The 24,009-nt window shown below is 51.9% G+C and overlaps 1 protein-coding gene across 2 annotated transcripts in view; it reads left to right on the forward strand.

The window, feature by feature from the left end:
- The first annotated feature begins 206 nt into the window (after positions 1-206).
- ttc21b (tetratricopeptide repeat domain 21B) overlaps positions 207-24,009 on the forward strand; it is a 116,727-nt gene continuing 92,924 nt past the window's right edge. The window contains exons 1-2 of one of the 2 annotated variants that reach the window (XM_038789720.1): positions 207-323; positions 659-789. In XM_038789720.1, the coding sequence (XP_038645648.1) occupies positions 787-789 (3 nt within the window). In that variant the 5' untranslated portion in view covers positions 207-323; positions 659-786. Of the gene's footprint in view, positions 324-658; positions 790-15,603; positions 15,747-24,009 lie in introns of those variants that run through there. The other variant, XM_038789719.1, reaches the window with a different exon arrangement.

Genomic DNA, 24,009 nt, shown 5'->3' on the forward strand with positions numbered 1-24,009 from the left:
ATGTTGGGTTCTTGACCGCAGATTGAAAATCCAGCCGTTGGGGTCTATATTTAACAGAAAAGCTGTACAATAGATTGGATTTAGTCAATTAAGAGAAAGGTTGAGTCCTGTTCATGAAACAATTAGTTAAAATCTGGCAGACCAAGGATAGGACTGCAATCTAATTTCTTGGACTCCACCCAAATACTAATGTGTGACAAACACTGAATGCTGTACTGTTGCATCACTGTGATGTTTGGTTGCCAGGGAGCTTCCGTTGCTATCTTTACTTATTATATTTCTTATTTAATCAAGCACAATGCAGCTTGCTGCAAATTAACACAGTAAGTATAATTCTATCTTTTCGTGGAAGCTGTGATCTAGCCTACAACATTGCTAATAAAGCACTTAATGATTCATTTCTAGTGATTGATTTTGTAAATATTTAATGAATCTAAATGGTTTGATGCAGTGTACACAGAACTGAGATGCAGTACTTTTATATCAATGGCTATAAAAATATTTGAAGGCTTCTATATATTCCTATTCCAGAATAATAGCCCAGACCAAGATAGCAACATGCAAAGCAATGGAAGATCTATTATTATAGTAATTAAGAGAAGGATGTTGTGCGTGATTATGGATTCTTCAATGCTGGAAAAATTTTGTGCTGCAATAGGAAATTGAATCCTGGACATTCATCCATTCAGATTGATAGCAGAGTGGATGGTTAAGAACTGGTGAGCTATTGCCAGCTATTCATCCTGAGGCGCAACAGGGGCTGTCAGAAAGCAATGAAGAAATGAAATGGTCTGTATTCTTCATGAATTATTTATAACCCAAACATAAATCCTTTCATGTTACTGACTTTTGCTTGACTTAATGTTTTTCATCCAGGGAAATATAATTAATTTTTCTTCACAATAATTCAACATTTGCGCTTAATGTAATTTATAATTCAGAGAATTCAGGATTGCTAAGACATAATTATTTTTTAAAATATACCAGAGGAAGCTGATTGTTGATCACCCAAATATATATGAATTGAGGTAACAAGTATGGCCAAGTGTGAATATTGCTTTTTTACTGTAACAAAAACAGAAATGCTGGAAGCAGGTCAGGCAGCATCTGTGGAGAATGAAACAGGGTTAACATTTCAGGTTGATGACCTTTCGTCAGAAGTGCTATCCAGTTACAAATTGGAATATATTATTATGCACTATTATGCAATATTTTTCATGTATTCGCACTACAATTGCAAATTAATATTTAACCTCAAATTTAATAACAAAGGTACATTTTCTGTCTTTACAACTAGTGCATGGCAGTAGTAGGTAAGTCGCTAATTATATCTTTCTTCATACAATATCATTTGGGTGAAATTATTTTTCTAAACAAAAATACCCCATTTACCTATTTGAGTAAATACTTACTTACTGAGGCTTTTTTTTGTGTCCTTCAGATTGAGGAAGGATACGGTTGATGGGAAGTCCAGACAAGTTTATATCCAGGCTTAATTTAAATGCAATCAGTGAGTTGCCAGTTCCAACCATGTTAATGAACAACTCATCGACTGGGAGGGAGATAAATTCAACAGGGCTACTTCAGACAGTCTTCTTAAAAGGGAAGTGATTATTTTGATGGTAGGTAGTAACTTTCTGGAGAAACTTGCAGCTTGACCCTATCCAGTGCCCCCAGGTTCTGAATCAGTGACAGGGGTGCTCAAAGTGGAAGTCAGCAGCAGGAAGAAGTTATCTTCCTCATCAATGGGTTACAGGCAGCCAGACAAATTTCTCATCAGCCATGGAGAAACATGGCAGAGTAAGTAAATGCCACAACTGTTGCTCCTGAGACCTAGATGCCATGCTGGGGTACAAAATTCTAATAGACTCATGAGGACTTTCAGACTTCTAATTTCTCATATCCTTTGCACTGCCACCCACTATTCCCAGGCATTATCAATCCTTCCTTCCCCACTTTGCACCTCCTCTAATCAAAGAGAAACACTTGCTCCTCCTTATGCTTGTGCTCGCACCTTCTTGATCTGCTATTACCATCAGAAATATGTTACCCTTTTGACCACACTGATGTCAATGTGCCCTTTTCTCTTCCTATTTAACATAGGAACATATGAATTAGGAGCAGGAGTAGCCCATTCGGACTCTTAAGCCTGCTCCATCATTCAATACGCTCATGGCTTCTGTTAGGATCCAGAATGAGAATCCAACTATTTGCAACTTGTTAAATGGTGAGGAAATGTTACTGCACCACAGAAGTGAGAACACTGACCCCAGAGGTACTTTTTACGTTGAAACAAACATTAATTCAAACACAGAGTTAACTACATTAACAACAGAGAAATAGCTTTCCAGTTAACAGTTACAACAGTTCTTAAGTGAAATAAGAAAAATCCTTAACTTACTTCCTAAACCTGTCACTATTTTTTCCAATTAAGCAAACCAATGTAGTTCAAATACCACTCATGAATGACGCTAAAAATCAGGTTTCTACTTTTTTTTCTGAGCAGAATCTTTGGAGAGAGAACCTTTCATGATAAAAACTGAAACACCTCTGCTCAGATTAAAATCCTAGGAAGAATTAACTTTTTCAGACAGACCTGGTTCCTCCCCTCAATTAATCATCAGTACTCAAATCACAAGATATTCTTCTGTCTCTTCGCACAAGATGTCCCATAACCTGTTTCATCAGGACTAATCACAGAAGCCCTAATAAGTTATACCTCCGCTGATCTTTTAATGTAAGCAATATTCTATTAGCAGAACACTTCACGTACAAAATCAATGATTATCTCACTTTTTTGACCCCTTAATCACAGCTTTAGCAGACATACTATCTGAATGCATGTTAACCCAGGTTTTAATAACATTACTGCATAAATATAAAACATAAAATATGACAATTTCTTACATTCATCACACTTCATTGAGAGTGACCTTAACTCCACTTTCCTGCCTTTCCCTATAACTCTTGACTTCTTTGCCAATCAAAGATCTGTCTAGCTCAGCCTCCATTGCTCTACGGAATAGAGAATTCTCTCTTAACTCTCCACGCACATGTTCCTACCTTTAGCATGACAAACTATTTATGCACTGCTACTCATCTTGCTACCCTTGCCATTATGTGCCCACCCAAACCCCTCAATTTTTTTCCTAATCCATTGGAGGTTTGGGCGCACAAATGCTTAAATTGAGGAGCACCACCACTGGAATAAGCACACCCATCCTCTCAAGCACCAGCACAGCAACTGTGCCCCAGGCAGGGTCTGGGCTCAATATCTTCTGCCTTGGATAGTCTCGGAGACAGAATAAGTACAATCTTCAGTTGCATATCTGAAGCTCCTATAGTCTACTTCTGGAGATCAATGGGAGTATTTTTCAGAACGTTGATGGCTGGGCAATTGACCAATGGGAATTGAACATTGTGTAATCTGTGATACCACCTCTGAACCCTGCCAATCTCCTCAACCAATGTCCAAGGTGAGACTGCAATCAGAGGTGGACTAGCTTTCCCAAAATAACATTATTTTCTTCTGAATCTTATGGAAAATGAGAGGCTACCAATATAATACAGTGCTTTCGTGGTACCACTTGAACAAGCGATGTTCCCCCATCTCGTCCAAGAACTAACGGAGGAGATTCTGATCCTGCACGGACCAACCGGCGGGAGTGTTCGCAGACATCTGCTACCTCTCCCTACTCCATTCCGAGGTTCCCACCTGCTTCAAGACCATCATCATACCAGTGCCAAAGATGAAACAGGCAACGTGTCTCAATGATTACATTCCGATGGCCTTGACATCTGTCATTATGAAGTGCTTCGATAGGTTTGTCCTGCGACACATTAACTCAATACTTCCAGAATGCCTTGATCCATTGCAATTCACATACCGCCACAACCTGTCCACAGCAGACACTATCTCCCTGGCCCTACACTCATCTCTAGAGCATCTCGACAATGTGGACTCCTATTCATTGACTACAGCTCTGCCTTCAACACCATAATCCCAGCCAAGCTCATATCCAAACTCCAAAAACTAGGACTTGGCTGCTCCCTCGACTTCCTGACCCATAGACCACTATCAGTAAGGATAAACTGACACCTCCTCCTCGATAATCCTCAATATCAGAGCCCCACAAGGCTGTGTACTTAGCCCCTTACCCCCTATACACACACGACTGTGTGGCAAAATTTGGCTCCAACTTCATTTCCAAATGTGCTGATGACACGACCGTAGTGGGTCGGATCTCAAACGATGATGAGTCAGAGTACAGAAGTAAGATAGAGAACCTAGTGGCATGTTGCAAAGACACAAATCTTTCCCTCAATGTCAGAAAAACTGTGGAGCTGGTCATTGGCTTCAGGAGCAAAGTGTCAAACACACCCCTGTCTGTATCAATGGTGCCAAGGTGGAAATGGAGATGGCTTCAAATTCCTCGGTGTACACATCATCAACAATCTGTCCTGGTGCACCCAGCTGCGACCAACAAAGCAAAATAGCGGCATTACTTCCTCAGGAAATAAAGGAAATTCGGCAAGTCCATATTGACTTAACAATTTTTACAGATGCACCATAGAAAGCATCCCAACTGACTGCATCACAGCCTGGTATGGCAATTGCTCAACCCAAGATCGTAAGAAACTATAGAGTCGTAAACACAGGTCAGTCTCATGCAAATCCGCCTCCCATCCATTGACTATATCAACAACTCCCGCTGCCTTGGAGAAAGCGGGCAGCATAATCAAAGACCCCTCCCACCTGGGTTATTCTCTCTTCCAACCTCTTCCATTGGGCAGAAGATCCAAAAGTCTGAGATTGAAAAACAGCTTCTTCCCCACTGTTACCAGACTCATGAATGACCTTCTTATGGATTGAACTGATCTTTCTACGCATCTTCTCTACTGTGCAGCACTACACTCCTGCATGCTTCACCCGATGCCCATGTCAATGTATTTACATTGTGTATTTATGTCCTATGTTTTTTTCTTTTGTGCATGGAACGATCTGCCTGGACTGTACACAGAACAATATTTTTCACTGTACCTCGGTAAACGTGACAATAAATCTGAATCTAAATCTAAATCTATCTGGCCTCAATTGTAACATCATCCCTGTGGAGGTGAATGCCTGGGGTCCCTTCGGGCTGATCTCTGCTTCTAGGGATGGGAGGAGCATATAGGGGTGGATACCCACTGTCGTTACCATCCCTATTCCTGCTCCTTCCCTCGTTACATCACACCAGGCCAGGGTTCGAGTTGGGCAGCACGGTACCACAGTAGTTAGTACTGTTGCTTCAAAGCTCCAGGGTCCCAGGTTCGATTCCCGGCTTGGGTCACTGTCTGTACGGAGCCTGCACGTTCTCTCCGTGTGTGCGTGGGTTTCCTCCAGGTGCTCCGGTTTCCTCCCACAGTCCAAAGATATGCAGGTTAGGTGGATTGGCCATCTAAATTGCCCTTAGTGTCCAAAAAGGTTGGATGTGATTACTGGGTTATGGGTGGAGGTGTGGGCTTGGGTAGGGTGCTCTTTCCAAGGGCCGTTGACAACTCCATGGGCCGAATAGCCTCCATCTGCACTGTAAATTCTATGAGTTGGTTCGGAAGGGGTTCATTAACCCCTCCCTCGTGGGTTTGGGCTTATCTAGCTCCTGTACATCCTTCTCCCAGACAGATCATCCTCAGGATCATCCATGTCTAGGTGTGTGTGCCATTGGCTGGGTCAAAATTCTCACATGCCTTACGACTCCCTTTGGTAGCATGAAAGACTAGCATTCAGGTCCAATTGACCGGTTCTGCATGTTTAACTCACTTGGCCTGACCGTCCACAAACTGCTGTAAATTGAATCCACAAGTGACTGGCGTATGCCGTTAGGTGTTCCCCTTTCTTTTGTCTGTACTTATTCAGGTTGTCCGCTGGGTCTCCTCTATCGTATCCTATATCAATCAAAACTGCAGCCTTCATTTCTTCTAATGTCCCCACACCTACATTTTGGGGATTGGGCAGGGCGGAGCTTTTTGCTGGGCTCAAGCACATTAGTGTTAGTTTTGCCTCCTCTACATCATCTAACCCAGAAAAACCCTCTCTTGGTGTGTATTCTTGAAGAATGCATTTGGTTCTCCTGTTGGCCCAAACACCTCAACCGTCTTGGAGATTTCTTGTGTTGTGCTACGGTGTACAGAGTGACATATGTAATCTTAGCATTCTGGCCGTCTTGTTGGCCAGTGGTGAGCAGAATGATAGGGGTGGGGGAATATTCTGGAGGTGTTGACGATTCTATTGTCTGTAACAGGGGTGGGGGGTCCCCATCCAATGTCAGAGTCGACATATTTGCAGACCTCCTCCTATATCTCTTCCCACTCTGGCTCTGGACCACTATCTCATATGAAGGCACACATTATCTTTTTATAGACAATTGTGATTTTAATTTTCCAACCACCGCAGGCACTTTGAATGGTCTGCTACGTGGGCTCTATTCTCTTTCTCTGTCTGCTGCAGGACCTTTACTGGAGCCTGTAGATTGCTACATTTCTCTTTTAATTCTTCTGCTGACTGCCATGCCGAGGTACTGGGGGGAGAAGCTGACTTCTACCCCAGCAGGACCTCCCTGCAATCAATGAGGTGAAGGATTAGACATCTGATCCTGCTCCCATCTGCAACTCCAGCAGGTCCGACACCCCAAACATGATCTCTAGGGGCCCCGGCTCCAACTTCATCTGCAGAACCTCCGACACGATGTTGAAAAACGACCCCAATATTTCTCCAACTTCGGGCAGGACCAGAACATATGGATATGGTTGGCTGGGCCCTCCCATACCGCTTGAACTATCCTTCACCCCCTCAAACAGTCGGCTCATCCTGGCCTTGGTTAAGTACACCCTGTACACCACTTTCAGTTGAATCAATTCCAGCCTCGCATATGAGGTTGAGGCATTGACCTGCACAGCACTTAGCACCATAATCCTTCCCCCAGCCCCATCCAGCTCTTACTCCTACTTGGCCTTAATCCCTTCCATAGACTCCTTATCCTCCTCCATAATCTGACTATATATCGCTGAGACGACCCCATTCGCCAACCTCCTCCAACAACATGAAGAACGGTGCCACTGGGAAACTGATGAAAGTCTTTCTTCCGAAATTCAGCATCTGCATATACCTAAAGCCTTCCTTACGCTGCAGCCCATAATTGACCCCCAACTCCTCCAAACTTGCAAATCACCTCTCCAGAAACAGATCCTTCATGTCTTTTACCCCTTTCTCCTGCCATCCCCGGAACCGCGCATCCATCCGCCCTGGCCTAAACCCATGATTTCCTTTAATCGGCATCACCCTCGACCCTGCCCTCAACTTGAAGTGCTGCCGAAATTGTTCCCAGATCCTCAGTGTGGCTATTACTACAGGATTGCCCAAACATTTCCCTGGCGCAAGCGGCAGCGGTGCCATTGCCAGCGCCCGCATGCCTGACCCCTTACAGGACCCCATCTCCATCCGCACCCACAAACTTCCATCTCCTTCCTCCAGCCCCGCACGTTCTCCGCATTTGCTGCCCAGTAATAGTGCAACAAATTCGGAAGAGACAATACCCCGACTGCAGCTCCTTTGGAACATCGCCTTCGTTATCCACAACCTTCACTTGCCCACACAAACGACGAGACAAGCCTATCCACCCCTCGAAAAAGGCCTTAGGCAAAAAGACTGGTAGATACTGGAACAAAAACTGAAACTGTGGCAAATTATTCATCTTGATTGCCTGCACCCGGCCAGCCAACGACAAAGGGACACTATCCCACCTTCCCAAATCCTCCTTTCCTCACAGGCGAGTGAAATTTAGCTTACGGAGTTGCTCCCAGGCACCTGCACCCCCAAGGACCTAATGTGAGTTCTTGCTACCCTAATTGGCAGTCCTTCCACTCCCACCCCTCCACTACCATCAGTGGTGCCAACGTGTCCTTAAACATTTTATAAAACTCTACGGGGGACCCATGTCACCACGGCGCCTTAACTGACTGCATCTTCCTGATCAATCACCCTGGAAAGGCTGCTGTGAATGCTGCATTTCTGAACTTGAATGAACCTGAATGAATCGATCAACAGAGAAGACTAGCGCAAGCTTCAAACAAAGGCTTTAACCTGCAAACTTTCTGTGAAGGATGGTGCGCCGAAAAACCATCATCTGAAACAAAGACTTGTTTTTTCCTATTGCTTATGATTTTTCCTCTTTCCACCCCACTGCATTTGTCCATCTTGTGTGGAGAGTGGAGGCAAGTTAAAGTGAGAATTAGGTATGAGTTCAGGTTTTTTAAACTTAGGGTCGCAATCCACAGGTTGGTCATGGGCGGGTGTCTGCTGGGTCGTGTAATGATTGACCACGGTGTTCCCAATCACAGGAGAAGTGCCCAACAGCTGTGGCCGACTTTTAAAAATGCCATCTGCGACCGGCTTTTCGGTTGAGAATGCTGGCCGCCCCACACATTTGCCCCAGGTGGATCCGGCAGTGCGCAGGACCGGAGCACAGCGGGGCAGACTGCCTCCTCCTGACATCAGCACGCTGTCCCAAGATCAAATGTATTCTTAAAGCAGCATAGTCTTCCCACCAGCAGTGGCGGCACAGAGCAGGTCACATGCCTGGCATGTACATTGACATTACGCGGTCCTTGATTTGGGCGCATGGATAGCACCTCTGCCAATGGATGTTTCTCACGTTGAGAGATCAAAATGATGATGCCACGTTCCCAGAGGAAGGTGAGCTAATGAGTTCATCCATATCAACTCAAAGTTCTGGAAGCAATTGTTAACTACACACACATTAGAATGGACGGTGAAATGCATGAATCCCTATGTAGCTAGGATTTTTATCTGATTTTTCCGGTATTTGACTTCTACCTAACATATTTAACAAAAGCTGCAATAATATAACATCAATGGTGCCCTTGATAGAATGTGGGCACTTGTTATGGCTGTCCTAACAGCAATAACCTGGCCAAAGCAACTGTTATGTTATGTTGTGACCATAGTATAGATGCACACAGAACATCAAGGGCGCGATTCTCTGACCCCCACGCCAGGTGGGAGAATCGCGGGAGTGCCGGGCGATTCCCAACACGCTGCCCTGGCACCGACACGCGATTCTCCCACTCCCCCCCCCCAAAACGGTGTGCCGCGTTTCACGACAGGCCGCTGGGAGAATCTGCGCTCGCCGTTTCTAACAGGCGAGCGGCGATTCTCCGGCCCGAATGAGTCGAGCGGCCTGCCCAATCCGACGGGTTCAGACCGGCGCCAACCACACCTGGTCGCTGCCAGCGTGAACAGCGCGCGAACGTTGCGTGTGCGACCTGTTGGGGGGGGGGGGGTCGAGCACCAGGGGGGTGCTCAGTAGGGGTCTGGCCCGCGATCGGTGCCCACTGATCCGCGGGCCGGAGTCTCTAAAGGACGCACTCTTTTTCCTCCGCCACCCCGCAAGATCAATCCTCCATGTCTTGCAGGGAGGACGGCAACCGCGCATTCACGGGTTGGCGCCGGCCAACCTGCGTATGCGCGGGTGACGTCATTTAAGTGTCGCCGGCCGCGTCATTTATGCAAGGCCGGCGCGAAATTGACGCGGCGCCGCTCCTAGCCCCCTGGGGGTGGGATAATAGGGGGGGGGGGGCGAGGAGCGGCCTCCGATGCCGGAGTGAAACATTCGGTTCTTACTCCGGCGTCGGCACTTAGTCTTCCATTGAGAGAATTGTGCCCCTAGTTCTTTGACTAGTAAGATAGTTTTATTAACAAGGTGAACACATGGAAAGATAACTAACGAACTGTGATACAAACGGTAACGAAATAAATGAATTCAGTGAATTCTCCTGGAGCTACTTCTAGTGAACTTCCTCTCATACAACTTACTACCAACTGCCGGATATCTTGCGTTACATGGTAAATCTCTATCGCCACCTGCTGGTTGGAGGTTGTATCGATACTATGTACATAATAATATAATAATCACTTATTGTCACAATGGCTTCAATGAAGTTACTGCAAAAAGCCCCTATTCGCCACATTCGGGAGCCTGTTCGGGGAGGCCGGTACGGGAATTGAACCCGCTGGCCTTGTTCTGCATTGCAAGCCAGCTGTTTAGCCCACTGTACTACATTAAAAGATAACCATATACAAACCTGTGCACAGGCATATTGCCACAGCAACAACTTCCTTTTTTGAGGCCTGTGAATTGTGCTTTGAATAAACAGCTTACTTATCTGTCTGAAGAGCACAAATTAAGATCTGAGTGTTGAATTCAGGTTAATAAACTATCTTACGTGACTTCCTCTACTCAGCTCTTTGAAAAAAGAACCATTGATGGCTTATATGTTGAGGGAGGCAGCTGACAATTTGTAATTTTGTTAGGAAGCAAAATTGGCTTTTGGCTCCCCCTAGTGGAATCTACATGATCTAATTTTGGATCGGCATTTTATTGCAGAAAATAAAAAATAGAAAATATTTAACAATGGTAATCAATAACTGAGAAAATATCAATTAAATAATCATATTTCTGTTGTATATTAAAATATTTATTTTAAAATTCATGGGCCATCTGTTTGAATTTTAATGTAAAACTATAACATTCGGGTAAAACTAGCTCAATTTTCTGTGTAAATGCAGTGCAAGATGTTTGATTTCAATGGAGAGAACATTGTGGGCAGGGTACTTAAGGTGGATAAGATACCAGTGCTGCTTGGTGGTGCAGTGGGTTAGCACTGCAGCCTCACGGCACGAGATCCCAGGTTCGATCCCGGCTCTGAGTCACTGTCCGTGTGGAGTTTGCACATTCTCTCCGTATTTGTGTGGGTTTCGCCCCCACAACCCAAAAATGTGCAAGCTAGGTTGATTAGCCATGCTAAAATTGCCCTTTAATTGGACAAAATGAATTGGATACTCTAAATTTAAAAAAAAGATACCAGTGCTGCCACTGTATGCTCAGAAAAAATAGGCCAATTAGTTTTCTTAAATTTTAAAAAGATAAAAGTAGAACTGTAGACCTTCAAAGGCTTTGTTTGCAAACTTGAAGCATTGCTTCTGATGCTTATCACCATTCTAAAGTAGCCTAAACATGACTGCAATTTGCCAACCATTCTAAAACAGTGAAGTCACTGAAGTATTATGGTGACTGGGTGATGTGACCATCAATTCACAGGACACGTGGTTGGAAGTGAACAGTGGTTTTAATAGTCTTACAACTGAGCCTGCCTGCGACGAGATGAACTGGCAGCAGGCTCACAACTACAGATCTTTATACTTCCAGTTAGTGGGAGGAGCCATTGGCGGAGCCAAGGGTGGAGCCCAGTACAAACTCCTGATCTCCCCCTATGGGCAGAGCCGCGCAACTGCTTGTATACCGAGCTTACAGAGACACAACACACACAATATAACTTAGTGTGAATTACTAGGATTGTGATTCACCACATTCACCCCCTGTAAAAAAATCAAGTCCGGCGGGGGTGATGGGTCTGCAAATTGAGTCGGTCCGGCGGTCAAGTCGTTCTCTGAGATCTACGAAGCACCGGGGTTGCAGCCTCTTCTGGTGGCTGGGTGGTGGCGGTCGGCGAGGGTACCATGGCGGACTCCGGGGGTGATTCGGTCCGAGCTTCGTACCGACTGGTTCGACTGGTGATGGGAAGCGCCGGAAACCCATAGGTGCGGAGCACGGGCAGTGGACCTGGAAGCGTGGGGGCGCCGGGGGTTGGGTGGGGTGTAGTGTGAGGGGCGCCTCGGCGGTAGTGGTGTCGAAGTTGGATCCTGCAGGAGCCAGGTCCCGGAGGGAAACAGTGTCCTGACGGCCGTCAGGGTACTCGATGAACACGTATTGGGGGTTCGAGTGGAGTAGGAGCACTCTCTCCACGAGTGGGTCAGTTTTGTGGGTCCGGATATGCTTCCAGAGGAGAACCGGGCCCGGTGTCTTCAACTATGCTGGGAGCGAAACCCCCGTGGTAGTGCCCCTGGAAAAAACAAATAGCCGCTCGTGAGGGGTCTGATTGGTGGCAGTACGTAGGAGGGACCTTATAGCATGTAGCGCGTCGGGGAGGACCTCCTGCCAATGGGAGGTCGGGAGCTTCCTGGACTGGAGGGTCAGTAGGACGGTCTTCCAGACCGTCACGTTCTCCTCCACCTGCCCGTTCCCCCTGGGGTTGTAGCTGATAGTCCTGCTCGAGGCAATGCCCTTGTCGAGCAGGTACTGACGCAGCTCGTCGCTCATAAAGGCCGAACCCCTGTTGCTGTGTACATAGCTGGGGAAACCAAACAGGGTGAAGATGCAGTGCAGGGCCCTAATGACTGTGTGGGAGGTCATATCGGGGCACGGGATAGCAAAGGGGAAGCGGGAGAACTCGTCTATGACGTTTAGGAAGTACACATTCCGATTGGTCGAGGGGAGTGGGCCTTTCAAATAGATACTCAGGCTTTCAAAGGGCCGGGAGGCCTTTACCTGGTGAGCCCTGTCTGGTCTATAGAAGTGCGGTTTGCACTCCGCACAGATCGGGCAATCCCTGGTGATGGCTTTTACCTCCTCGGTGGAGTAAGGCAGATTTTGGGCTTTAATGTAGTGGGCGAGCCGGGTGACCCCCGGGTGGCAGAGGTCATTGTGGATAGCTTTCAGGCGGTCGTCTTGCGCGCTGGCGCACGTGCCGCGGGACAGGGCATCTGGGGGCTCGTTGAGCTTCCCCGGTCAGTACATGATATCGTACTTGTAGAGTTCGATCCTCCACCGCAGGATCTTATTGTTTTTAATTTTGCCCCTTTGTGAGTTGTCAAACATAAAGGCAACCGATCTTTGGTCGGTGATGAGGGTGAACCTCCTACCTGCGAGGTAGTGCCTCCAGTGATGTATAGCTTCCACGATGGCTTGTGCTTCCTTTTCGACCGAGGAGTGTCGAAGTTCCGAAGCGGAGAGGGTTCGGGAGAAAAAGGCGCCTGGTCTCCCTGCCTGATTTAGTGTGGCTGCGAGAGCGACCTCTGAGGCATCGCTCTCTACCTGGAAAGGGACGGATTAATCCACAGCCCGCATGGCCGCTTTGGCGATGTCCTCCTTGATGCAGGTGAAGGCCTGGCGAGCCTCATCTGATAGAGGAAAGAGTGTGGCCTTAAATAGTGGGTGGCCTTTGCCCGCATACTGAGGGACCCACTGGGCATAATATGAGAAAAACCCCAGGCACCTTTTGAGGGCCCTGGGACAATGAGGGAGGGGGAGTTGTAAGAGGAGGCGCATACAGTCCGGGTCGGGGCCCAGGACTCCGTTTTCCACGACATAGCCGAGGATGGCTAGCCTGGTCATGCGGAAAACGCATTTCTCCGTGTTATACGTGAGGTTGAGTTTCTGGGCAGTCTGGAGAAATCGATGGAGGTTAGCGTCGTGATCCTGCTGATCATGGCCACAGATGGTGACATTGTCCAAGTATGGAAACGTGGCCCGCAGCCCGTACTGGTCCACCATTCGGTCCATTGCTCGTTGGAACACCGAGATCCCATTCGCGACGCCAAAGGGAACCCGGAGGAAGTGGAAGAGGCGGCTGTCGGCCTCGAACGCCATGTCGTGGCAGTCCTTGAAATCCCTGAAAGTTGCCACCCAGGTTGAGAGGGTTGTTAAGAAGGCGTACGGTGTGTTAGCTTTTATTGGTAGAGGAATTGAGTTTCGGAGCCATGAGGTCATGTTGCAGTTGTACAAAACTCTGGTGCGGCCGCATTTGGAGTATTGTGTGCAGTTCTGGTCGCCACATTATAGGAAGGATGTGGAAGCATTGGAAAGGGTACAGAGGAGATTTACAAGAATGCTGCCTGGTATGGTGGGAAGATCATATGAGGAAAGGCTGAAGGACTTGAGGCTGTTTTCGTTAGAGAGAAGAAGGTTAAGAGGTGACTTAATTGAGGCATACAAGATGATCAGAGGATTAGATAGGGTAGACAGTGAGAGCCTTTTTCCTCGGATGGTGATGTCCAGCACGAGGGGACATAGCTTTAAATTGAGGGGAGATAGATATAGGACAGATGTCAGAGGTAGGTTCTTTACTCAGAGAGTAGTAAGGGCGTGGAGTGCCCTGCCTGCAACAGTAGTGGACTCGCCAACACTAAACGCATTCAAATGGTCATTGGATAGGCATATGGACGATAAGGGAATAGTGTAGAGGGACTTTAGAGGGGTTTCACAGGACGGCGCAACATCGTGGGCCGAAGGGCCTGTACTGCGCTGTAATGTTCTATGTTCCGGGCGGATTGGGAGCTGGTGATATGCAGACTTCAGATCCACCGTGGAGAAGACTTTATAATGGGCGATCTGATTCACCATGTCTGCAATCCTGGGGAGGGGGTACACATCGAGGAACGTGAACCGATTAATGGTTTGGCTATAGTCCACTACCATTCGGAATTTTTCCCCAGTCTTGACGACCACCACCTGAGCTCTCCAGGGGCTATTACTGGCCTCTATGAGCCCTGCCACGTACACATCTCTGACGGCAAGCTCCATATGCTGTTCGGCTGATACAGCTTGGTACTTACAGTCCCGAGCTAAAGCTTTTAAATCCCGCAGGAATTCATCCAACGACTCCGCGGGGCGCTGGCGGCAGGTCATAATAATGTGGCGTGCGTAGACCTCGTTGATGGGCCTCATGTACATTCGATCTAGCATGGCTAGGGCCTCAGTATACGAGGTAATACTGTTAAGTTGAGTAGAGATACGGTGGCTCACCCTTGCGTGCAGTAGACTGAGTTTCTGCTCCTCTGTAGTTTCTGTGCTTGATTCAGCCAGGTAGGCCTTGAAACATCTGAGCCAGTGTTGAAAGATTTCTTTCGCCTCTGCAGCCTGCGGGTCGAGTTCTAGTCAATCAGGTTTGAGGGCAGATTCCATAGTCGTTTTCTTCAAGTTTCCCAAGACTATTAAATTGATGTGACCATCAATTCACAGGACACGTGGTTGGAAGTAAACTATGGTTTTAATAGTCTTACAACTGAGCCTGCCTGCGACGAGATGAACTGGCAGCAGGCTCACAACTACAGATCTTTATACTTCCAGTTAGTGGGAGGAGCCGTGGATGGAACCATGGGCGGAGCCAAGAGTGGAGCCCAGTACAAACTCCTGATCTCTCCCTATGGGCAGAGCCGCACAACGGCTCACATACAGAGCCCACAAGGACATAATACACTGCAATGCAATACAGTGTGAATTACAATACAGTATAATTCACCACAAACAGGTTAAAGTCCAACAGGTTGTTAGGAATCATTAGCTATCAGAGCACAGCTCCTTCATCAGGGAGATTTTTCTAACAGCCCCAGATTCCACAATCTATCCATGCAACTGAAGTCTCTCGTCCCTGGAACCATTCTAGCAATAATTTTCTCAGCCCTCTCTAAAGCTTTCAGATGGTGCAAGTCATGCTCAGAATTGATGCAATACTCCAGTTGAGGCTGAATCAGTTTTAGAAAGAATCATCGTACACTGCTTGTTTTGGCATTCTCCCCTGTCTTTTAAACAGTTTTTTGACAAATTAAAGTTGTAAAAAAAAACAAAGGGAGATTGTGCTCGGGTTTTGTTTGAAGAATAGTGAGTTGCTGTGAACATGTCTGTGATGGCGAGCTGCACTGTGATGTTCCCATTGCTGCCTCACCCCCCGCATTGCCCAGCGCCAGACAGGAGCTGTCGATCGGCTGGCGGTCGGGGCTCGATTGTTGCTGCCTGTGTTTGGTAACCAGGCGACGGGCGGCGATGGCGGAGCAGGATTCGGCCTCGCTGGTGAGGAAGGGGCAGTGAGGGTGGGACAGAGACTGGGAGGCGGACCGGACTTGCGGGCCGCACTCCTCCCGGCTCCTTGCAGCGGCTCACAGCCCGGCGGCCGCTTCTCTTTGTCATAAACCCTCCCGCAACCTTCCCCCCGTTTACCCACATTCCCAGGCTCCCCGCCCCCCAGTCAAACTCGCTACCCCCCCCCCCCGTCAGACCCCCCTCCCCCCCCCCGTCAGACCCCCCTCCCCCCCCCCCCGTCAGACCCCCCTCCCCCCCCCGTCAGACCCCCCTCCCCGTCAGACCCCCCCCCCCCCCCGGTCAAACCACCCCCCCCCCCGGTCAAACCCCACCCCCTTCTCCCCCGGTCAACCCCCCCCCCCCCCCCCGGTCAAACCCCCCCCCCCCCCCGGTCAAACCCCCCCCCCCCCCGTCAAACCACCCCCCCCCCCCCGGTCAAACCCCCCCCCCCCCCCGTCAAACCCCCCCCCCCCCCGGTCAAACCCCCCCTCCCGGCAAACCCCCCCCCCCCCGGTCAAACCCCCCCCCCCACCCCCCGGGTCAAACCAACCCCCCCCCCCCCCCCCGGTCAAACCACCCCCCCCCCCGTCAAACCCCCCCCCACCCCCCGCCAAACCCCCCCCCCCCCCCCCGTCAACCCCCCCCCCCCCGCCAAAACCCCCCCCCCCCCGGTCAAACCCCCCCCCCCCCCCCCGGTCAAACCCCCCCCCCCCCGTCAAACCCCCCCCCCCCCCCGGTCAACCCCCCCCCCCCCCCACGTCAACCCCCCCCTCCCCCCACGGTCAAACACCCCCCCCCCCCCGGTCAAACCCCCCCCCCCCCCCCGGTCAAACACCCCCCCCCCCCCCCGGTCAAACACCCCCCCCCGGTCAACACCCCCCCCCCCCGGTCAAACACCCCCCCCCCCGGTCAAACACCCCCCCCCCCCCCCCCCTGGTCAAACCCCCCCCACCCCCACCCCCCTGGTCAAAACCCCCCCCCACCCCCACCCCCGGTCAAACCCCCCCCCCCACCCCCTGGTCAAACCCCCCCCCCCCCCCCCCCCGGTCAACCCCCCCTCCCCCCCCCCCCCGTCAACCCCCCCCCCCCCCCCCCCCCCCCCCCCCCTCCCCCCCCCCCCCCCCCCGGTCAAACCCCCCCCCGTCAAAACCCTCCCCGGTCAAACCCCCCCCCGGTCAAACACCCCCCCACCCCCCACTTGGTCAAACACCCCCCCCCCCTCTTGGTCAAACACCCCCCCCCTCTTGGTCAACCCCCCCCCCTCCTTGGTCAACACCCCGCCCTTGGTCAAACACCCCCCCCGCCTTGGTCAAACACACCCCCCCCGCCTTGGTCAAACCCCCCCCAGTCAACTCTGCCCCCTGTCAAACTCTGCCCCCTGTCAAACTCCCCCCTAAACCACACCCTGTCAAACACGCCCCTGTCAGCCCTCCTCCCCGTCAAACCCCCCCCCCCCCGGTCAAACCCCCCCCCCGGTCAAACCACCCCCCCCCCCCGGTCAAACCACCCCCCCCCCCCGGTCAAACCCCCCCCCCCCCCACCCCCCGGTCAAACCACCCCCCCCCCCCCCCCCCCCCCCCCCCCCGGTCAAACCCCCCCCCCCCCGGTCAAACCCCCCCCCACCCCCTCCCCCCGGTCAAACCCCCCCCGTCAAACCCCTCCCCCCCCCCCCGGTCAAACCCCCCCCCCCCCCCCCCCCCGGTCAAACCCCCCCCCCCCCCGGTCAAACCCCCCCCCCCCCGGTCAAACCCCCCCCCCCCGGACAAACCCCCCCCCCCCCCACGGTCAACCCCCCCCCCCCCCCACGGTCAAACCCCCCCCCCACGGTCAAAACCCCCCCCCCGGGTCAAAACCCCCCCCACCCCCACCCCCCGGTCAAAACCCCCCCCCACCCCCACCCCCCCGGTCAAACCCCCCCCACCCACCCCCACCCCCCCCCCCGGTCAACCCCCCCCGCCCCCCCCCCCCGGTCCAAACCCCCCCTCCCCCCCCCCCCCCGTTCAAACCCCCCCCCGTCAAACCTCCCCGGTCAACCCCCCCCCCCCCCGGTCAAACACCCCCCACCCCCCACTTGGTCAACACCCCCCCCCTCTTGGTCAAACACCCCCCCCCTCTTGGTCAAACCCCCCCCCCCCCCCTCCTTGGTCAAACACCCCGCCCCTTGGTGAAACCCCCCCCCCCCCCCCCGCCTTGGTTAAACACCCCCCCCCCCGCCTTGGTCAAAACCCCCCCCCAGTCAAACTCTGCCCCCTGTCAAACTCTGCCCACTGTCAAACTCCCCCCTAACCACACCCTGTCAAACACCCCCCTGTCAGCCCTCCCCGTCAACACACCCCCCCCCCCCCCCGGTCAAACCCCCCCCCCCCCCCCCCCCCGTCAAACACCCCCCCCCCCCCGGTCAAACCCCCCCCCCCCCCCGGTCAAACCCCCCCCCCCCGTCAAACCCCCCCCCCCACGGTCAAAACCCCCCCCCCCCGCGCGGTCAAACCCCCCCCCCCCCCCCCCCCGTGGTCAAAACCCCCCCCCCCGTGGTCAAACCCCACCCCGGCGGTCAAACCCCCCCCCCCCTCAAACTCTGCCCCCTGTCAAACTCTGCCCCCTGTCAAACTCTGCCCCCTGTCAAACTCTGCCCCCTGTCAAACTCTGCCCCTGTCAAACTCTGCCCCCTGTCAAACTCTGCCCCCTGTCAAACTCTGCCCCCTGTCAAACTCTGCCCCCTGTCAAACTCTGCCCCTGTCAAACTCTGCCCCCTGTCAAACTCTGCCCCCTGTCAAACTCTGCCCCCTGTCAAACTCTGCCCCCTGTCAAACTCTGCCCCCTGTCAAACTCTGCCCCCTGTCAAACTCTGCCCCCTGTCAAACTCTGCCCCCTGTCAAACTCTGCCCCTGTCAAACTCTGCCCCCTGTCAAACTCTGCCCCCTGTCAACCCTCCCCACCCCCCCCCGTCAGCCCCCCCGTCAAAATCCCCCCGTCAAAACCCCCCCCGTCAAAACCCCCCCCGTCAAAACCCCCCCCGTCAAACCCCCCCCGTCAAACCACCCCCCCCCGTCAAACCACCCCCGCCGTCAAACCACCCCCCCCGTCAAACCACCCCCCCCGTCAAACCACCCCCTCCGTCAAACCACCCCCCCCCGTCAAACCACCCCCCCCCCGTCAAACCACCCCCCCCGTCAAACCACCCCCCCCGTCAAACCACCCCCCCCGTCAAACCACCCCCCCGTCAAACCACCCCCCCGTCAAACCACCCCCCCCGTCAAACCACCCCCCCGTCAAACCACCCCCCCCGTCAAACCACCCCCCCCGTCACACCACCCCCCCCGTCACACCACCCCCCCCGTCAAACCACCCCCCCCGTCAAACCACCCCCCCCGTCAAACCACCCCCCCCGTCAAACCACCCCCCCCGTCAAACCACCCCCCCCGTCAAACCACCCCCCTGTCAAACCACCCCCCTGTCAAACCACCCCCCCTGTCAAACCACCCCCCCATCAAACCACTCCCCTGTCTACCCCCCCCCATAAACCGCCCCTCCTCCACAAACCGCCCCTCCCCCACACAAACCATCCCTGCCCTCCACAACTGTCCATCCCCCCCCCCCCCCCCCCCAAACTGCCACTTCATCTCCCCCCCCCAACCCCCACGTTGGTCAAAACCCCTCCTCCCTCCCACTGATCAAACCCCACCCTTTCCTGGAATACCCCCCCTCCCCGGACAAGCCCCCCCCCTCCCCCGGACAAGACCCCCCTCCCCCGTACACCCCCCCTCCCCCGTACACCCCCCCTCCCCCGTACACCCCCCCTCCCCCGGACAACCCCCCCTCCCCCGGACAAGCCCCCCCCCACGGACAACCCCCCCTTCCCAGACAACCCCCCCTCCCCCCGGACAAACACCTCCTCCCCAGTCAAACACCTTCTCCCACCCCCTCTGTCGAACCGCCCCCGCCAGTCCACTTCTTCCCCCCCTCCCCAATTCTCCCTGTTCATACCCCCCGCCACCCCCAATCTCCCTGATCACCCTCCCTCCCCTCCACCTGGTCACACAGCGCCGCACCCACCCTTATCACTGGTCACACCCTTCCTCCTTTCACTCTTCCCCCCCCCCCCCCGGGTCACCAAGGTCCGGATGGGCATAGCAACTGAAGCTGCCATTTCATTTTCTGACACCCACCCTTGTGGCAGCTCCTTCGTGCCTTTATGGCGACCTGTCATTGTTTTTTGTTCTGACTCGTCTGGCCGTAGTTGACTATCAGTCATTGTTGTGATGTGGCAGTAAGATGGACCCTGTTAACCAGTCCAGTTCTGAGTCATGCCCATTTAAATCTGTCGGTGAGCTTGTCAGGTGCTAGTTTGCGGATTTTCATGGTAATGCATGGGATCTACCCTGGATCTGGAATGGGCCAAGTCAAAGGTGAAGACAATGCGAATGGGTGCTAGTCATGGCCAAGCCATTGAGTGAAATGGGCTCATAAAAGGACACCTGGCTTAGAGGGAAATTCATCCTTTCGCACACAGGTGCTGGGTGAGCAGAGTTAGCAGAATAAGTGGTCTCTGGGCACTTGGTCAGTTGAGGGGGTCTTGACCCTCCATGGATCGTGGAGCATAAAGTTACAAGAAGTATTGAGAGTGCAAATATGACCACAAGCAAGGCACCAAAGCAATGGTGTACTTGGAGATTAGGGTAAATAGTGATGCAGATCAATATCCTCTTGAGCAGAAGCAGAACCCCAGATGTGAGCAAGGCAGAGGAGGGAAACAAGGGCCCAGAATGCAACAAAGGTCGCACTGTTAGCATTGACTGCCAGGAAATGGCAGAGAGACTCTACCTGTCTAGATGGATGGTACCTGAGATTTGCATCCTCACTGAGGAAAACCTCAGACCACTTGGCACTTCTTTCCATCCCCTTCCCGTAGCCTTTAAAGTTACTGTGGCCTTCTCTGCCTCTGGCTCTTTCCAAGTATCAGAACTTTGTGGCATCTTTCAAATGGCAGCACACAGTTGCATCTTGCATGTCACTGACGCTCTATTTATGAAAGCAGGGTAAGAAATACAATATCAAACTGATGGGATCCTGCAGATGCAGGGTACACTGCAGTTTACCTCCATCACTGAATTCCCAGGCATGCAGAGCATCATGGATTGCACCCAAGTGGCCACCAAGGTGCCAAGTGAGATTCACGTTCAGCTGGTATATGACGACACAAGGTTATTATGCATGTCGGGGCTCGCTATCCTGGTGCTTACCTTCATCCTCCTTGGTCCAGGATGCTGCTACTCTTCATGCCATCAACCATACTCACTGCATGGCTTCTCGGAGAGAAGAGCATCCCTTGAATTACTGGCTACTCACACTTTATGTAACCCTGAGAGAGAAGTACAGTGGTGCCACCACTGAGGCAATTTGAAAATCCAATTCCAATGCCTGGACTATTTGGGAGGTACACTGCAGTACACTCTTGTGTGGATCTTGGATTTTGATTTATTGTCATGTGTACTAAGGTTCAGTGAAAAGTATTCTGCGTACAGTCCAGGTAGATCATTCCATACGTGAAAAACATAGGACATACGGTAAATGTGCAATGTAAATACAGCGTGTAGTGCTACACCAGTAGAGAAGATGCCTAGCGAGATCAGCTCAGTCCATAAGAGGGTCATTCGGGTGTCTGGTAACACAGGGAAGAAGCTGTTTTTGAATCTGTTAGTGCGTGTTCTCAGGCTTCGGTGTCTTCTGCCAGATGGAAGAGGTTGTAAGAGAGAATAACCTGGGTGGGAGGAGTCTTTGATTGTGCTGCCTGCTTTCCCAAGGCAGCGGGAGATATAGACAGAGTTAATGGAAGGGAGGTGGTTCGCTTGATGAACTGGGCTGTGTTCACGACTCTCTTGTTTCTTCCGGTCTTGTGCATTGTGGTGGCAAACTCTCAACATGGACGTTGAAGAGGGTGAGCCCCTGAAACAACACAGTTCAGAGGAGGAGGAAGATGCAGAGCAACTGATGCCCACATTAGGCAGGGAGAACACAAGAAGTCAGAGTAAGAGCAGACCATAAGACACCTCAAGCTTGCTCCGCCATTCAGCATGACCATGGCTGATCTTGGGCTTCTTCAATTTTCCTGCCCATTCCTCATATTCCTTGATTCCCTCAGACTAAACATCTGCCTATCCCAGTCTTAAATGCATTCAGTAATGGAGGATCCATAACCCTCTGAGGTACAGATTATAAAAGATTTACAACCCTTTCCCCCAAATGGGATTGAAAAAGTAAATGTTCCTCTTGTCGGGAAATCTAGAACGAGAGAGGTCATGGATATAAGTTGAGAGGCGATAGATTTAAAACAGGTGAGGAGCAATTACTTCTCACAGAGGGTGGTGAATTTATGGAACTCGCTGCTCCATAGTGCTGTGGAATCTGAGTCATTAAATGGTTTCAAGAAAGAGAAAGATATATTTTTTGATACAAAAACGGGTTAAAGTGATATGGGCAACAGGTGGGGAGGTGGATTTGAGACCATGAAAAGATCAGCCATGATCTGATTGAATGGCAGAGGAGGCTCGAAGGGCTGAATTGCCTACTACTGCTCCTAATTCGTATGTTCCTTTGAGTTAAGTAATTTCTCCTCCTCACAGTCCTAAATGATTGGCCCCTTATCCTGAGTCTGTGCCCTCTTGGAGGTTGGTTGGGCTTGCGACTCTAAGCTGTCATCAGGTTGGATTGCACATCTGATCAAGACATGTTTCACCTGAGCGCTAGACTCGTCCAGTAAGACTGCATGCTCTTGCAAACTTCACTCTGATTGTGAGAGCCGATCCATTGGACAGAATTTTGAATAGTTCCATTCTTACTGAAGGCATATAGTCTTTCTGTCTCCATTCAAAAACCATCTCTTCCCTTCACCCCTTCTTCCCTCTTTTGCAGTTTTGTCGGTAGGAATGAAAGACCCTGGGCAGGATTCTCCGACCCTACCCGCCGCGTCGGAGAATCGCGGGAGGTTGGCGTGAATCCCGCCCCTGCCGTCCTCTCCGGCCCCCCAAAAATCGCCCCACATGAATCGCGACGCCCGCCTCAGAGAATGGCTGGGACCGGCACAACTCCATGGGTCCCGGTGCCGCCCGAATTCTCCGGCCCGCGATGGGCCGAAGTCCCGCCCGTTTTTTGCCAGTCCCGCCAGCGTAAATTGGAGTAGGCCCTTGCCGGCGGGACCTGGCAGCGCGGGCGGCCTCCGGGGTTCTTTGGGGCGCGCGGGGGGATCTGGCCCCGGGAGGTGGGACTCTATACTCTACTCTTCCGCACCGGCGGCTGTAGCGGTCCACCATTGCCAGTGCAAAAACAAAGCCCTCCGCGCATGCGTGGGGATGATGCCAGCACATGCTGCCGCTCCCGCGCATGCGCCAGCTGGCGGAGGCCCTTCGGCGGCGGTTGTCGCGGCGCCAAGCCCCTTTCCCAGAAGCTGGCGGGGCACAAACCACTCGGGGGCGGGCCTAGCCCCTGAAGGTGCAGACGATTCCGCACCTTTGGGGCGGCCCGACGCCGGAGTGGTTCACGCCACTCCGTCCCGCCGGAGTTGCCCGCCCCGCCGATTACGGCAAAATCCCGCCCCCTAAGTTTGGGAACAGGGCTCAATATTTCCAATGTAATTAAGTTTGAACAATTTGCACAAAAACAAATGAAAGCCATCAAGGTGAACCACTTAGTGCTATTAACAAAGTGGTAACCTTTGCTTTCGGCTACTTTTACACTGCTCTCTCTGGTCTCAGATGAGGTGGAGTCAACCTGTTAATGTCTCTGTTTGTGACTAACATTCCTGTGGTGGTCATCATCTTCCAGAGGCTGTTGGAAATAGTTCCTACAGGTACTCCCAGTGCTACAGTTGTGAGATTGACCACTCTCAGTGCAGGAACGCATGCATTCAAAACCCAGAGCCATGAGAACACATATGCTGCCATAGGCTACAAGTGCCATCATCAAGCAGGACATTGGCTTTTTAAAAATGAAGCTTAGATTCCTCGGCTTTTTAAAAGTGAAGCTTAGATTCCTCGGTCAATCTGGGGAAATCCTGCAATATCCAACTTCATTGTCTGCTGAGTATTTGCACAACCTGATGTTCCAGAGGGGAGTAATGGCGAAACCAGAGGAAGACACTGAGCAAGCCACATCCTTTGAGGAGGGGGATGACCATGAGGTGCCTCAACCTTTGCCAGCCAATGATGAAGGTGCAGCTGGGCACAGCTTGCATGACAGTAAGATGTGTGGGAGGGAAATT

Source organism: Scyliorhinus canicula, chromosome 2, assembly GCF_902713615.1.
Source record: "Scyliorhinus canicula chromosome 2, sScyCan1.1, whole genome shotgun sequence".
Taxonomy (NCBI): Eukaryota; Metazoa; Chordata; class Chondrichthyes; order Carcharhiniformes; family Scyliorhinidae; genus Scyliorhinus; species Scyliorhinus canicula.